Source organism: Poecilia reticulata, chromosome 1, assembly GCF_904066995.2.
Source record: "Poecilia reticulata chromosome 1, P_reticulata-male-v2, whole genome shotgun sequence".
Classification (NCBI taxonomy): Eukaryota; Metazoa; Chordata; class Actinopteri; order Cyprinodontiformes; family Poeciliidae; genus Poecilia; species Poecilia reticulata.
In genome coordinates this window covers 13,660,367-13,678,131 of record NC_088830.1, presented here as the reverse complement: position 1 = coordinate 13,678,131, position 17,765 = coordinate 13,660,367, and the positions used below count along the sequence as shown (strand labels likewise).

The window sequence follows — 17,765 nt, the reverse complement described above, 5'->3', positions numbered from 1 at the left end:
TGATAAGCTGGCCAAAACCCCCCGTCTCTCTCTCTCTCTCCCAATACCAAAGGCAAACAGGACCTAATAACAGCTGCTGCTGCTTTTCTCTCCTCTATCAGGGTCATCCTAATGGAGATGTGATTTTGCACATATTGACAGTGAATGCTGTGGGACGCCGAGCGTGAGAGGACCGGTTCGTTTTATTACGATTGACTGCTGTTGATTTTCTACTAAATGCTGCACTCATGCATTAAAAGGAGACATTTATTTATGTTGATTTTAGTTTTTAAAACCGTCCCTCAGGAGTATGTCTGGTGTATGTGTTGGTAATTATTTGTGCGACCTTTGTTTTACCAAAATAACCTTTCTGAACATTTGTAGTTTAGGAGAAGAGCAAAAGAAATAGTGGAATCCTTTTGCTCAACATCAGCATTAAGATAGAAAAAAAAATGCTTTTAGTAACATTGTTGTGAAGTTTGTCCCAATTAGATTAATTATGCTATTGCTTGTTTGTTACACTTGAGTGTTTCAGATCATTAAGACATAGTTTGATTAGAGAAACAAAGGCTGAGTAAATATAGAAAGCAATTTTCAAAATTAACTTAAAAAAGTTACTAACCAACCAACCTAAAGTCAAAAAGCAACTGCCTCTTCATCCTGATGAGTAAATGATGAAGAGTTTTTTTTGTGTATCACTGTGAAAGAATTTTGTCTCCGTTCTTCCTTGCAGAATTACTTTTATGTAGGGCTGTTTTCAATCAATCGATTTTATTGATTGATCAAATTTTCTGTCTTTTAAATATGTAATTTTTTGAAAATCTGGATGTTTTTTTGTACCAATGCACTTGTTTTGTTTCCGTAGTTCAGACTGATGTTAGCCAGCCCCAACAACTTGTATGACGACCATGTTTTACAGCTTAAAGAAGGAATGATTGAAATAAAAGCCAGTTTTTTAAATATATTTTTCTCATTGTATTATTTTTTTTTCACAGAAAACAGTGAAGAAAAAATTTATTAAAATCGGAAATTGCATATGGCATTAAAACAAAATCTGAGGTTTACTATCGATAAAGAAAGCCCAGGCTCAGTTTTACGTCAGATATAACTGGACACAGAACTGTCAGAAAGTTTCACTGATGTCTCGTCATGCCAAATAATATTTTACAAAAGCTGTTGGAGATCATCAAGATGTTTTCTAATAGATGTGCAATTTTGAGTTATTTTTGATCAGGTATGGTTTTTTGCCTTGAAACTCTCCTATGGAGGTCATTGTTGCCAATAATCTGTTCCCTGTTCAGTTATAAACGCTGACCTCAACTGAGGCAATTGAGACCTGCTGTGCTTTAAATGTTGCTCATTCAGGTTAAGTTCAACCAAGTTTGTCTGATGTCAAAATTTGTTTTATCTATCTACAAAAAAAAACTGAAGTTTTTTGAACATCTTTTCTTTACACTATTTTTTAATGTTTTTTTTAACAAATAATGATCCTACAAAACTGATATTATCAGGAAGAAGGAAAAAAGTGCACCTGTCACCAAGACGCCATTTATTATAAATTTTAACTTCAAGTGTTGCTGCTGATCAATCAGAACAGGAGGGTGTGTTGTGTTTACCTGGAAGCGGTGAAAGTCTGAAGGCTTGAAGTCATTGGGCGAGCATCCACACCAGTCCACAATGTGCTTGTACTGACACTTGCAGCCCAGTTTACGGTTCCAGTTGGTGATGCGCAGGTTGTTGTCCACCATGCTCTCGCAGTGGGCGCTGTTCTCCAGCACGGTGTGGAAGAACGACTGGGAGACGGGGAGCAAAAACAGGCGGCGAGATAAGGAGGGGAAAAATAAAAGAGATGGAAAATTAGAAAAACTGTGTGTCTGTTGTTTTTCCCCACATAATCCACTTGACAAGAGGAAATAAGATTGGGAGCAGGGAAAAAATAGATTTACTACAGCTCTTGATAAACATTCAATTTCTCTCCAGAGATTTATGTTGTTTCTCCCCCCCCCCCCAACCTGAGTTAATGGCTGATAGGTTAGGATCTTAAGTCTTCCCCTCACTCTCCGACTCTCGGTGTCCGCCTTTGAGTCATCTCACATTAACAAAAGGAGAACAGTGTGACTGTTGTTTGTTAAATGATGCGGTGCAAATACAAAGCAGGGCTTGCAAGTTAGAGAGTAAAAAAAAAAAAAAAAAAGATGTGACCTTGTGTGTGTTCGTGTGCTGGCCTGTGTTACCTCAGCAGGCAGCAGCGTGTACGCGTAGAATCGCTTCATGTTGGTGACCAGATCGTCCTTGGAGTTGATCACATATTCCACAAACACGCGGTTGAGGAGGAACCAGTCAGAGCCGCCGTCCACAGAGATGCCTTCTGGGATTTTTCGGTCGCCCAGCCTCCACATGTGAGTGTCGCACTCGTAGAAGAGACGATCCAGACCCTGCTTACGGATGAACCTGACAGAGACAAAGAGGACGGTCTGGTCACATAGCTGACTACTGTACAAAAATCTTACCAATCCTAAAGGCTCCGTTCTCACAGAAGGCAAATGCGACCCAAATCTGCGGCTTTCCCCAAAATATGACCTATATCCAGCTTTTGCAATGCTGTCTGAACGGACCAATCTTTTCACACCCCAAAAAGATCCAAAGTGTGCCACATCCATGTGTGCTACTGATTCGTATCCGGTTGTTTTCAAAGCGTCTGTTGCCTTAACCGTCATGCCGCATTTTATCTGACTTGTATGTCATCGATGTGAGATGTGTCATAATTCGGCACCAGACGAAGCCACATGTGGAAAGTCGGGATGTAAACGATGTCTGAAAATTACGATTGTGAACTTATGAAAGAAGTGCGTCGCATAAGCACATCATCACATCATCACATCACAATCGGACCGCTGCTGGGTCTGACTACACATCCAAACAGATTCCTCTACAGAAGTTGCAGTCAATGTTCCTCAAAAAGCCATCGCTGTTAGTGACGCTTTCTTATTAGCTTTCTTTGTGTCGTTATGATTTTGTGACATTGTTGGCTATGAACTTCAAAATCGATCGATAAACTCCTCCATCCATTATGACGTCTGTATGACATCAATGTTCTTCATCTGAGCATGTGGATCACTTTGGGGACGTGAACCGTTCACACAGAAATCTCATTTTGTTCGAGTTTAATTAGTAGTATAAATAAAAAAGCCAAAAAATAAGATCAGAATTGAGCATCAAGAACTTCTATGTGGATTTTATTCTCTATTTCCTAATGATTATCTTTACTACATAATACACCTTTGAGGCAACATTTCCATCCTCGTTCCAAACCCGATATGAAACCTTATTCCCACGTCTATTTCAGAGACACTCCTCTCTTTAAAGATGCAAAAAAAAATAAAAATAAATGTGAGCAAACAGCACAAAAAATGCACATAGAAATACTGCACAGAGAGCTGGGCAGCCACAACTTCTCACTAAACATTTCACTGCACCCGCTGCAGTAACAGTGACAGCCTACAGACACAGCAGGTGGTGTTACTCCTGCGAACAGATCAAGTGTTGGATGCGGGGAGTCAAATTTAGGTCAGGCAGGTCAGACTGCTCCCTCTGCCATCTGAATGGCAATGTGTTGAACTGGTGGCGCACGCTCAGACATTAATCTTTCTAGTAAAGAGGTTAGAGGCGATTAATGCGATCGTTGAGATGTTTGATTTAATTAGTCGCGTGCACACACGTTTTAATAAACAAGAAGCTCTTCTGTCGGAGAGGATCACGTGATCAGACACAGCGGCCGCAATCACGAAAAGGTACCGCTGAGTCACACTGACTCATGCGTGCTTGCGGGACATTTTGCTCCCTCTGCTTCGGGTCTTTCTGCCCACGGTGCTGAGCGATGACTGGCCCGGCCACGAGGGCGCGACCGGGCAGAGAGCGGGGTGGCGTCAGCGCCGAGCGGCGCTCTGGCAGCAACCTCGCCTCACCAAGAAGGTTAATTAATGGAGCCCACAGATGGGAAGCTAATTGTGTTATGATTCAGTGTCCACGTTGTGTTGGCACATGAGTTGCAAGTGTGGGAGCGAGTGGGGGGAAAAGAGACAGAGGGAAGGAGACAGAAGGCTGCTGGAAGTGAGGCTACAAAGGAAGATTCAGAAGGTACATCTTACCTTGCATTGTCCCGGCCATGGGACTTAATGAAATTCAGGTCTCTGTACTTGGACAGGAACGCCACCAGCTGGTTATTGTTCCTGAAATAAAAAAAGAGAATGACTTACTCTTGACTGGGAACATATGGTGACCGCTGTATAGTGGAGGGAAATTGATTCTCCAGCACAAATTATAGGTTTAATGACTTTTTGGAGGACAGTTGCGCAAATGGGTTCATCTGGTTGTAAAAGACGCCTTAATATATATAAATTATGCTGCGTTTATAATTAGGAAATGCCTGAGAACAACACACAGAGAGCAAAGTGTAACAAACGGAGAGTTGAGACTGAGAACTCAAGATGTTTTGTGAGACTTTGGCATGTCTGTCCGAGTTTTAAGTCGGCTCTGTAAGTGCCGGAACGTCCACTGCACCGAAGAGAGAAAACGATGCTGTAGGCTAGAAATAAATGAGAAGTTTACAAACATTTATCAGTGGCACAGAGCCATTAATCGTTGGCCTTTAATAATATATTCACTCCCTCAAAGCTCTAAACAAGTGTGTTATGGTTTGTGGATTGGTAGGACGAAGATGCGTGTGCCCGAGGTAGGCTGAATCGTATTAACAGTGATTTATAGAGGAAAAAATGTGGTACACTGTGGGCACAATCATGTAAATGTGTGTTTCTCTACCTGGAACTCAGGGATCACTGTCTGCCTGTTTTAGGTGTTTCCCTGCTGTCAAATACCCGACTTTAATAAACGGCTGATTGACAGAATGCTAAGGAAGCAATGCGACCAAATGAAGCCGATGTACTGGAGCCGAGATGCACCTACAACATGAGATGTGACACAGACTGTAAACCGTGACTGGATTGTTACTGATAAACACAAGGACACAACTTACGACAAAAGACCCCCATACACATACCTGAGCCTGTATAATTTTGACTCAGTTAATGAAAATCCACAAAAGAAATACTTTCTGCTCCCAGTTTTTTTTGCTGTATAATTGTTTGAATCTGGGCAAAGAATGAATTACAGTAAGCATTTATCAGGGACCACCTTGACTGATTAAGTTATCCAGGTGAGAGAAGGGAGTAATAATGCTGTTTTTCAAAACTCCTCGGAGAAAAAAAAAACAGGCCCTGCTACTTCTGTTTCACAGCATCTTGGAAATGTGAGTGATGGGGTCCTTCATGGGTCCTTGTGTTTAAGCTCATATTGCCGCTTTAAAACAGGGCGAAAGAGATGATGTATGTACTGCCATCGTTCATAAATTCGTCTTAACCCGGTGTCAGGCAGATCGGATGTGTCTTCTGAGGGATAAATTCATTAAAAATAATGACTAAGGACGGAAATCCTTTTAAAATTCAAATCTGGCACGCCGTAGCCCCGCGCGGCGTTGCTGCTAAAGGAGAATTGACCAGCCGCGTGCTCCTAATATCCGAGCGTCGGCACAGTTAAACAACGGAACAATAGACATTTCCTTTCTAACTTTAAATCCATTCCCAGCTTCCTTTTCACATTAAAGTTTACAACCCTCCACATCACTGCAATATAAACTCATTTGGAGTTACAGCTGGCTTCTGTGAGTGTTTGTAATGCCACAAAACCAAACTTATAAATCTCCTGTCTTAAGTGAGCACAGAAATATTCCCCCTTATGTCGACAACAACAGCTTTTTAAATTCCAAACTGCACATACATCAAGCAAAGCACTCGACTGGCAGGATTGGCGCAAACACATTCCTAAGCAGAAAAAGGGAATGGGGGGGAAGACTTGACATTTTACACAGGAATATTTGAGGGTTTTAAAGGGGATCACAGAAGGACTTCAAGTCACACATACCAATCAATTAAAGATGTTGCCTGTGCTACTCCTCCACTTCCTTCAAGCTGTTAAAAGCTATTTAGGGTTACACAAAAGACCGTGTCACAATCCGCTATTTTGATCAATGACTCCACGCTGCTCTGGAGCTGCGGAGGGGTCTGCTTCCACCAACACATCGGGCCAGACAGGCTAAAAGCTTTGCTCTGCAGGCCTCTGCCCCAGTCAATGGCTCCAACATCTCATCTGCGCCGGAGCCTTTCACGACGGCCGGGATTGTCTTTCTGAAAAAGAGCAGTGAGGCTCAAGGATCAGTGGGGGGAGAGACAAGTGCATATTAATGTCATTTTCCCCTGAAGGAGCAATTTCACAGCCTGGGGGGTTTATCTTAGGAGGTCTTGAGCCATAAAGCCTAACGGATGATGTGCTGCACAGACCTCCGTCTCCGTCCCCCCCCACCACCACCACCACCACCACCCCCGCTCCAAAGACTCCTGCACACGCTGTCTGTCTGCTGGTATGAACACTGGCAGTGCAGCGTACAGTCCTTGCGCACAGACACACAATGCCTTCAGGCAGGAGGGCAGACACACACACACACACACACACATGCAGACAGAAGCAGGGGAATTCATGTCAAGCTCCAGATTTGCCACCTGAGTGGTCACCCTGTCCACTGGGTGCAGTTTGCTAACTGTCAGCCCTGTGGCCGCCCTGTCTCGCAGTGCTGTTCACACACAGAGACGCACTCGTACCTCGGAAAGCCTTGTACAGGTCTTCGTAGTGCTTAACTTTTCAAATGTTGATTCATTACAACCACAAACTGGAATGTATTTACCAGGATTGTTGTTTTTTCTTTTGTTGGGTTTTGTTTTTGCCACAGCCCAGCAGGACGTAGAAAGGAATGGACGCTCGGATTTTCAAAACCTTTTACGAATAAAAATATGGAGAGCTGAGTGAATGCCTAAAATGATTCACTTAGCTTTAGTGAATCATTTTAGGTAGTTTTATGAACAATCTTTTACTGTAAATCTTTTGAGGTTTGTCTCTATCGGAGATATTTTTCTGTTAAGATAATTTTTTTAAGGCTTGCCAGAGCTTCTCAACTTTTAGGTCTGCACTTTGACTAGGTCCCTTGTGACACCTGGACATTTTTATCAGCCACTTAGAAGTTTGTCGTTCTTCCCTGTTCCAGCAAAAGAAAACACTCCCCAAGCATGATGCTTCCACTACCATGTTTCATTGTGGTGGACTGTTGGTATGACAGCAACAGGACTATCCAAAGAACCAAATGAGAATGTAATATTATTTACAGGGATATATAAACGTGACCTGAAACCTTTTAGACTTCCGTTTGACATCTGTACAACCCCTGCGACGCAGCACAGTCTCACCCTTTCTGGTGCCTTTTCTGTGCTGTTGCCTTTCTCTCACGTAGAGCAACATGCTCAGTAACTCGCTGCTTCCTCTGGTCACCAGGCTGGGCAGCTTCTTGTCATAGTGCCCCAAATGAACAGCTGCCGTAACAACATGATGCCATTCGGGGAACGTGGTCTACTTTTAAAAGTGCATTGTCAAAGTGAAAAAAATAAAATAAAATAAATAAACTGTGAAATCGTCTGACGCTTCCTGCACAATTGAGTTGAGTCTTCTGGGCTTTCCGGTGCCACAACTTCCTTAGTTACCTGCCAGATGTTTTGTATGTAGGTCAAAGAGCAGCTTCTACTTCATGCTTTGTATCCCCTCCGTTGATTGTGACAACACACAAATAAGAGTTATGACTTTCGGTCTACAATGACTTTGCATCTTGTCACAGAGCAAAATATGACAGAGGGTCATATTTTGGAAAGTCTATGATTGTACCATACGCTTTCTACATTCAGAGCATGGGAACGTTCTCCCTGATATCTTCTCTAACAAGCCGCTGAGTTTAAGCCAGAGACATTAGACTCTGTCTACTAATGCTAGGTATTCCCTTTTTTATGGCTTTTCATAATTGTACTACTTCTTGCAGATCCAGGACATCAAATTCGAACAAAATAGAGGTGACAAAACGTGATTGTATCTGCTGAGAAGAGAATCGTAACGACGAGGCACATGTTTTTCCAACAGGATCTACAATCACTTCACTTTGATAGAATGAGTCATGTTTATTTTCCAAATCAAGAATGGCATCCACAAGACTGAAGCTCCACATTTTATTACCCCACATGAATACCGTGTGATGCAGACGAGTCAATCATTGCCCCACAAAGCTGTGACTTCAAAAAAAAGCAGCGGTAAAGTCTATAAAAGGTTGTTTTTTTTTTTAAAGGAGCCGGCAGAGATAAAAGCTGGGAAAGAGGCCTGCGCTCGCTGGCAAAGAGGGCGTGTAACTCATCCTCCACCCTGACTGGACCCACACAGACACTAATGCAAACATGCATGCCATATCTCCCCGGTGGACACGCAGCAGCCTCTCAACGAGAGGCTCTGGGATTGCCTTTGAGAGCCATCCATGCGGCAGAACAGACATTATCAGGGAATTAGCGGGGAAATAATGCTTGTCTCCAGTCCCACTGATAACAACAATAACAGTCAGGCAGTCCAGGGCCGAGGGGAGCCCCCCGCATTCCAGACTGCAACAACGCACGGCATTCACACCGGGCGACAACGTTTAGGGACAAAAATGATTGTATTTGTAGGACGCAGCAGCTCAAGCTGGACAGCTTAAGTTTATGAGATGAACTTATTGGGTGGATGGTGACGGCTCAGGAGGCGGAGTTTTCAGTTTTCTTTTGATGGTTGCTACAAATTTTTCCAGACGCAAAATTCTACATTTCTTTGTTGGTTAATTTAACAAATCACTATGTGTATGGACGCATAAATGTCCCACAATTCATTCATACTCTCATAATAAAAGATTCAAGGCATGCTGCATTCTGCAAAGACTTACATTTAAACTACCCAAATATAGTTTACGCTGTTTGAAATATAAAGTGATACAAAATTGCCCCTCCCCCACGTGTTGCTATTGGTTGCAGGCCTATGGAAGGCCTCTACACTGTTCAATCTCCTGAAAAAAAAAAGACAAAATTATCTCTTTGGAAATTTTTCAAACACAGAAGCCCAGAGGAGCACCGACCATCACTTGTATTGGTTAGAAAACCAGGAGCAGCATTTTTTAAGAGTAGAGTAGTGCCGGCTCTCTACTTATAAAAAAACCACAGCAGAGGGCAAGATTCAACAATCAGGTAATATAAGGCAGTAGTATTCGTGTTACTTTATGAAGAGCTGCAAAATCTTTTAATAATCTCAACAACAAGCATTTAACATTTCTTCTTTTTACCCATTTTTTGCTATTTTTGCTATTTGCACAATTACAGCTGTAGAGCTTGTAATGCCAAGTTCTTTTTTTGCAGCAGAACATATAATCACTGCTTTTCATGTTTTAAATAGAAGCAATTTGGTAATGTTGAACTTTTTTGTGATATTACTGTGAAATTGCGGTATTCTTACTTATGGTTATCACACTGGCCTTTGACTATCACAGCACAAACAGACATGCTAAAAAAGGCACATAATTGTTTTTTTTTTTAGGCTGCAAAATCATGAGCGACTCACGAAACGTGTCTTCAGGGAGAAAATAAACCATCGATGCTCAGTGTAATTGCATTTTATAAATCCATCAATGTTCTTTTGTTTGGTGTCTTTAATTATTCAGCTAAATATTAGTCTAGCTAAGAACTGTAATGTAGTAGCTTTGATGGTCCTTGAAGAAGCTCTCTATCCGCTGATGTTTTTGAGAGAGTGAGTACAAAATAATAATGTAAAGCTGCTTATTACACGGAGAAAATATGATTTTTCCCCCCCCTCAGATTCCCTCCTGAAGATAGGGAGACGGGGTTGTCAACTGGAAAAAAGGCTGAATGGGTGTCAGCTTGTTGCTTGAGGGCACTTGAGCAGCAATGGGCTCACTCTCACTTAGGCTTGAACCCAGACCTGGCACTTACAGGGAAAAAAAAAAAAAAAAAAAAAAGATCTGCAAGTTCAACTCAATAAAAACACGCACTTTGCAGACTTGGTTAAAGACATGCCATGGCTGCACATGCACTTCCTAAGCTAAGATACAAGAGTGCAATTTCCATATTTTCATATTGCACGGATCCAAATCGTGCCGTTTCCTCTCATTCCCCTCCTCTAACCGCCTATTCGTTCTCCCTTTCCTGTCATTTCTGCCTCTCTGCTCCTTCTTTCGCTCCATCAATCGTTTCGTTTCCCAGAAGACGGGGCTTAAAAACCTCCACTGTCAGCCGTTTTCCCTAACACCAACACTCTCCACATGCAAATGATAGAAAATAATAATAATAAAAAAAGAAAAAAAAACAGCACACTCACAAATATGTTTAATCAGACGGCCTAACAAGCGTTTAGAGAGAATAAATCTGCACAACTTTGCACAAACAGGGGCTGAGAGCAGGACTAAGATGGCAGCATACAATTTGTGCAAACAGTATTGATGCAGAGATACAAAAGCAAAGCATGCCATTGATTAGGCCAAAACAGATGAGACTGAACCAGCCTGTCATCCGAATCCACATGTGCGCCAGCATCTTCGCTCCAGCTGCAGAGACATCGCGGCTTTTCACCCGGTGGCCATTACAGCTTGTCTAAATTCAACTGGTGGACATCTGGCTGTGCTGAGGAGATAACTCTCTCCTTAATAGGGGGATTTTAATTGGCTGCCGTGGAGCTACATCAAAAACCCAGCAGACCCTCAAGTCCCAGAAGGACTGTAAACTCACACCAGTGATGAAAATTTCTCCTCCAAAAGGCTATTTCCATGACTTCATGTCTCGCCTGTGTAGACTTTGCAGCAGTTAATTACACTTTACAGCTTCCTAAGTGGGATGTTTTTGAGTTGGAGGGATGACTCTCGGACGGCGAGGTGCACAACAGACCTGGAAAGTCAATGGGTATTGACCTTAGGCAATTAAACCGCAGTAAGTTAAACATGTAAACTGTTCAATGTGGTGAGAACTAGAAGGCAGATGCTTGGATAAAAATAAAAAAAAGGGTATGTATGAACAGTGTTTAAGAAAGCAGAGGTGCTACATCATCGATCTGTTTGGTTTGACTGTATTTAAAGCTCACAGTTAACGACAGAAGCATAGACTGGAGAGTATTGGATTACTTGTACATTGACTCAGAGTGGGATAGCACTGTGGTGACAGGATGCTTTTAAGGAAAATCCTTTTCTACATTACACTGCAATATCGCCACGCTGTCGTCATGTCTTTCTGTTAAAGACGCCAACATTGCTTACTGCAGAATAGTATTCTATAACAAAAATATTGCTCTTGTTATTTTTAAAGGTGGCTTTGATCAATAGTTCACTGGGACATTGTTTTTTTTTTCTTTTTAGAGATTTTTAGTCCAGTACCTGGCTATTTCAGATACTTGTAAATCTGGTAAATTCAGTCAAATGACTCATACATAAACACTGTTATAGTACGTAGCCAATACTATAACAGTGATCACCAAAGGTGGTTGTCATAACCCCACAAGGTGTAGCAAACCAACAAGAATTGTGTTTTAATTTCCACATCAAAATAAAAGAAAAACAAAAAATATATAGTTTTAGAAGCTAATTCTTAAAAGAAATGAAAGACAGCATTCACAAATGAATAAAAACAATATTTTGGTAGTCGATGTCCATGTCTTGTTGTTATATCTGCTTCTACTGACTTAACATATTTTATACTCATTTGACAGATGTAAAGTAATTTCTTGTTTTATAGTTGAATGGAAACTGAACGGTTCGGCTCTAGAACGTTCTACTCTATTTTTCCTAAGCGCTGCTGACTATAGTCTCTTCTTGCTTAGCTATGCTAGCTGCTCTGACTGGACTAGTGAGAAAGTAGGACCCCAAAGCATCTGCTCCTAATATAAATAATAATCCATTGCATAAGAAAGTCAGCAAAAACATCTTGAATGCTGTTTTTGAAATGTTCTGCTTAAGACAAATGCTTTTAAAGAAATAAGAACTAACATCTAAAAATTCTGATCCACAGAACAGCAAGGGAAGATTACTTATCTTTATGGAGCCCTGCATATCTTTATTTCAGAAATTTCCCTCCAGGCTTTTACTGTAACGTGATGGTCCTCTGTTACCTGATAGGGTAGTCGGCAGCGCTGAGATTGATGAAAAAATCCCAGCTCCAGTCCCTCATGGCCAGCAGGTCAGCCATGCTGCGCAGATACATGGTCAGCAAACTGGCTCCCCCCCAGATGGTGGCCATGCGCCAGGGCGTCACCCTCACGTTGGGATACTGGGAAGCGAGGGCCTGCACCTGCCTGTGCAGGTAGTTGGAGCGCTGAAAGAGAGAGAGAGAAAGAGAGGAACCAAACTGTGTTTTGGAGACGCGTGGCTCCTGTTTTGGACCGTGTTCCAGGTTCTGTGCGGCTCACCTGGTCGACGTGAATGTAGTAGAAGTGAGAGGTGTGGAAGATGGCTTTGAAGAGACGCTGGAACTGGCGAGAGGCTCGTCCGTGAATCACCAGAACAAAAACTATTCTCACTGGTTTCAGTGGAAAGCTCTCCACAGAGTCTTCATCCCACTGGATGTTCACGTTGGCTTTACCTTCACAGGTCGACAGACAGCAGAGAGTTTTGTATTATTTGTGGGAAATTATTAAATCAAACCAGTACAAATAGAATAGGGAGAGTAAATGTAAAGAATAGGTTATAGTCATTTTTTTAGGGTCAGCTAGAGGAATTAGGCCAAAGAGCCTTGTTTTTGTCCGATCCTTTTTATCTGTTTTGGGCAATTTTACCTATTTTTATCAGGCATAATTGAAAGTTAATGTTTGAGACTGCAAGGATAAATGATTTCAGGCTGTTTCTAGACAGAATATGTATTTTAATATGACAGGTAAAAGCCAAAGGCAACACTGAGATAGTAGTGCACTCTTGGTACATAATAATGTCAAAGAAGCTAAAGGAAAAGAAGAAAAATAAGCATAGAAATGTTATGGATCTATCTATCTATCTATCTATCTATCTATCTATCTATCTATCTATCTATCTATCTATCTATCTATCTATCTATCTATCTATCTATCTATCTATCTATCTATCTATCTATCTATCTATCTATCTATCTATCTATCTATTGAATTTGCACACAGTTATGATTCATATAGGTTTTTATTGTTGCGTGTATCTTAAGAAAAAGAGGATCCAACACTGGTCCGCACTCCGTTTAACAAGGGGAAAAAAACAACCACTCCAGACTGGATGCTAAATGAGACGCTAACACCCAAATTTGTCACATTTACAAAACCAAACGGGAACATAAAAACAGAATCAGGAAAGATGTAACGCTACAGAAGCACAATGCTATGAGTCGCTCATTCGGTTATCGTTTGATTGAACTGGAGCCATTTCAACAATTCCAGCCACATGAAATCTGCTGTGACCACCGTCCTCCCGCAGGCAGGAATCCTATGAGAAGTTCCTCCGGGAATCTGGGTGTAGCTTGGAATGACAGAGTGCCATCATACCACAACAGGCCAAACTCCCCGAAGACGTCTTATACTTTTGCAAAAGATGGCAACGGCATGAATGTGGGCGCACACACCCAGGTTGTGGCCTGTCAAAATGAAACAATCCCAGCGGTCCTCGGAGGATTGTCGGAAACATTGCTCAGCTTCATTGTGTGGCTTTCTACCACGCTTAAACAACCCTTAAAGATTTACACCAACATAAATCTTTTGATGTAAAATAAACTGTAGAGATTTTAAATCAGCACAAAAGGAACAGACTTTCATTGAATTCCTCGAAGCTGCTAACCTCCCCCGCTCCTCCCCTCAAAAAATTATTATGGGCATTGTTTGTTTGCTTTTTTTTTTATAAATCTTTAGCTATCACAGCAAACGCACACAGACAGTTTATGAAAGATTTCTGTTCACTAAATACGCCTTGAGCTGAAGCCTCAAATTAATATAATTTAGGGTTACAGCTCCCAAGAGCCTGTCTGTAGTGTAGACACAGGGAACCTAAGGGAATACTGACATGTGGACTGTTTATTCGCCTGGCATTAAGGAAAAGCCCTCTCTGCTGGCCCCGAGGCCTTGTAATTACAACGGGTTTTAGCGCATGTATCTGTCATATCCATATTCTGTAGAAAACTATTGCACTCGCTGAAATTTAAGGTGGATTTGCTCAAAGGCCAATGACAAGAGTAAGGTTAACGACACGCTCGCTTGGTTCTAACTGGCTTTACCTCCCGTCATTCACTCCCACAGAGTTCGTGCTACACCATTTCTACATGTGTGTGAGAGTGTGTGTGTGTGTGTGTGTGTGCGTGTGCGCGTGTGTGTGTGTGTTCTCTGAGGGAAATCTGCTGCAGGCCGTATCAGATTGAACAGTAATTGGTGACCGGCTAAGAAGATCCACTGGCTTGCTTTGCAGTCAGATAATTGGCCAGTCGCTTCTCAAAGCACTCCAAGAGTGTGAGCAAGACTGTCTGGCTGAACTAATGAGCACTTCTGTGCAAGCTAAACTTTCTTTTTTTTTTTTATTGTCAATTTGGTCAACCTGTTCATCTGCAGAAGAGCAGCTTTGCGTGGCGTATTCTCCGAGCAGACTGTGTACCTGAGCTAAGAGCTTGCTATCAATCTTTGAAACTGCCTTTCCCTCATCTGCTATCATCCCGCACTCTTCCTCCATCATCCTGTGTAACGTCTGGCTCTGACACACCCTCCATCTTAAATGCTCATATGAGAGGTTAGAAGAAGAGCTGAGTAAGGTCCCAGAGGGCATGCACCAAATTGCATTAGAACATGTCTCAAGGATTGTCTCGGTCTTAAAAGAGAAGAAAAAGGCACAAAGTGAGATTTGCAGATAAAAAAAAGGTATGAATAACAAAAATGGTATTGCATTTGATGGTTTCAAAGTGTCATATTTGGTTTATCTTCAGGCAGACAGTGTGAAGAAGACACATTTTCATATCTTCCCACAGATTCCCTACTGGATTTACTGCAGTTTGACTTGACCATTCTAACACATGAATATGCTTTGGTTTTTGTAGCTCTGGCTGTATGTTTATGGATGCCGACTCCAAGTCTTTTACAAACTCTAGTAAGTTTTCTTCCAGGACTTTATTAGGCTCCGTCCATCTTCTCCGTGGCTGAATAAGAGAATGATGCTGCCACCGCCATGTTTCTCCGTAGGGGTATGTGAGCAGGATAATGTCTGTAAGTAAGATCTGTACTAAATAACATAAAAACAAAAAAGCCCAACTAATTTACAACTTTATTACATGACATTATGATACCCAAAGGTTGTGCTGCAGTAATAATGTTTTCCTTAGAAGCTGTAAGTAAAATAACAGTTTGGAAAAGTAAGGGGGCTCTTGTTCCTTTGTCTTTTTTTCCCCATTTACTCATATATTTCCTACCACAGATTGTAGGGTACAATAATCTTTTACAAATATCTGAACTTCAAATGCTTTCATAACTTTTAGTCCAATTCTGCAATTGTCCAATAAGGACTGCCAGGTCACTCCTAACTATTTATTGAGATATATTTCAATCGGATGGTCTCAGTAGGACTAATTAATTAATTTTTCAATAGATCTAAGTAATTCGTCATGATTTATGACACCATCATCATTTTTCTACCGATATTCATCACTATTCAGCTGGGTCTTTAACCATTCTCCTCCCATCAGAAAGCAGCCGCCTGTTGATCCGGCAGCCAGAGCAGAGTGTCGTTAGAAAAGTTAGCATGTTCCCCCTAAATTCAACGACTCTAATGTAGAGCTAACACAATTGCTAATCTAGCCGAAGCCTCGAGGATTGAAAGTCGATCAAGCCAATTTGGGCATTTTCGGCTAACAAGGTTAAGACTTGATTGGGAAGGGAGGAGGAATAACACGTTTGCAGCAGGCAGCAGGCAGCAGGCAGCAGGCGGACGAAGAGAAAGAAAAGTGATTTAATTTAGTTGTTGTGTTGTTACATCCCAGCCACCAGGGGAGAGCCCCTTTTCAATTTCTTTGTCTCTTTTGATCAAATTGTCAGTTCGAGTGGGCTGCGAGTTGCTGTGTGAGATGACAAGAGATCAGGCACAGACGGGCGACGTTCCCGCTGATGAGGAACGGGAATGCACCAAAGTTGCAAAGTCATTGTGCTTTGTCAAGTTGTAACAACAGGAGCCGGGGCAGGAGAGGTATCTCAGCAGAACAGGCAGGAGGTATAATAGGTTTCTCCTCCTCTCCTGCTGTCTGCGTTGCATACAGTCCGCTGCCCCGCGCGCGCTCGCACGTGTGTGTACGCAATGTTCACTGCAACATGCCTGCTGATGCGTGCAGCTCGCTGATGGCTGCCGGCGCAACAGATTTTGTGTACAGAATCCACAACCAGCCTGCAGATGTCCATAAATTTGTGAGTGTGGTGCGTCTGAAGAAGATGAGGGAACCTGCGTTCTGTGGCCAGCTTGACAAAACAAACCAAAAAAAAAAAAAAACAATTTGGGGAGAAACACAAGCAGCATCCCAATTTTTACTTCACCAACAATTTACTTCACCAATTACACATTGGAAGGGGTGAGAGCGGGGGACGTACCTCGGCTTTGATGAGAAATTGCAATTACGAGACGGGGAAATTTTTCTCTGTCTACTTAAGCTTCACTATAGACCTACTGTCTGTACGTAACTTTGTGAAGTGGTTACTTTTGTTGTTTTCTCTGGGGGGAAAAAAAAGAGCCTTCACGGCAAAGATTAGGCAGACGTAATGAGAAAAGTAACATGTAAAAACAAGACAAAAAGGCAGGAAAATCATTCGGAATAACTTTTAACAAGATTTTCTCCGAATGATAACTCCCCGGAGCCCTTAATTTCATTCTACTTAATGTATTGCTCACTCCTATTTTTTTTATATCTATAGCTTCTGCTTTCCTATGAAAGTTGCACTGAAACATTCAATTTAATTCTACTAATTTAAAGACAGGAATTGTCTAAATCATTGTCATTACCATAAATTGATTGCAGTGATTTTGTAGATGGCTAACTTATGTTCCAAATATTAAACATTTAGCTCAGTGTGTACAGTTCTGAAAACAAAAAAATATTTGCTACTTTCTGATACCTTCTTGTTTTGCTTTTTGTTAAGATTTTCTCAGATCATCACACATATTTCAGTCTCAAAGATAACCTAATCAATATTTCGTTTTTAAATAATGATTTCATTTACCAATCCAACCTCACTCTGTGTTAAAAGTAATTCATTTCAATGTTAAATCATAAAGAAACTGTGACAGTTACCATTTTGGTTCGGTTTGGTTCGGACTCAAACCCAGGCGTTTCCCACTGACTGACCAGGGGAATCAATAAATGACTGGAAGGAAACCTGTCTGACAGCAGGAAATGGGCTCAAAGGTCAGAACAGAAAGAATGTAGAACAACGATGAGAGAGCCGCAGGAGCCACTTTCCCCAGTTAAATCGTCAATTTTCACGATTTAACAAGGAAAGGTGATGGGAAAAATTTTATCCATGGGAGAGCTCCAAAAAAAAGAAAAAAAAGAAAAAGAATAAGAAAAAACCTACAAAAGCCTGTGTCAAATTTGCCAAAAAAAAAAAAAAACCATCTTGATCATCTTCAAAACTTTTGGAAACGGTATTCTGTGGATTATGAAGCTGCGTGTCGTGTTGCATCAGGGATTGAACTAAACAGTCAAACACGATGGCGGCAGTGTAATGGCCTGGGCCTGTTTTGTTGCTTCAGTCCTAACTAGTGAACTCATTGTTTTTGCTCTCTGACAGAGTTGAGTTAAACCCTCCTTTAGTTA

General features: G+C 41.6%; 1 protein-coding gene across 1 annotated transcript in view; it reads right to left on the bottom strand.

Moving 5' to 3' along the window:
• The window catches only part of xylt1 (xylosyltransferase I), a 103,104-nt gene that overhangs the window by 32,088 nt on the left and 53,251 nt on the right, over positions 1 to 17,765 (bottom strand). The window contains exons 3-7 of the mRNA XM_008409210.3: positions 12,385 to 12,557; positions 12,088 to 12,290; positions 4,128 to 4,208; positions 2,214 to 2,430; positions 1,596 to 1,772 (exon numbers count right to left, since the gene is read on the bottom strand). Coding sequence (XP_008407432.1) covers positions 1,596 to 1,772; positions 2,214 to 2,430; positions 4,128 to 4,208; positions 12,088 to 12,290; positions 12,385 to 12,557 — 851 coding nt within the window. The remainder of the gene's footprint in view (positions 1 to 1,595; positions 1,773 to 2,213; positions 2,431 to 4,127; positions 4,209 to 12,087; positions 12,291 to 12,384; positions 12,558 to 17,765) is intronic.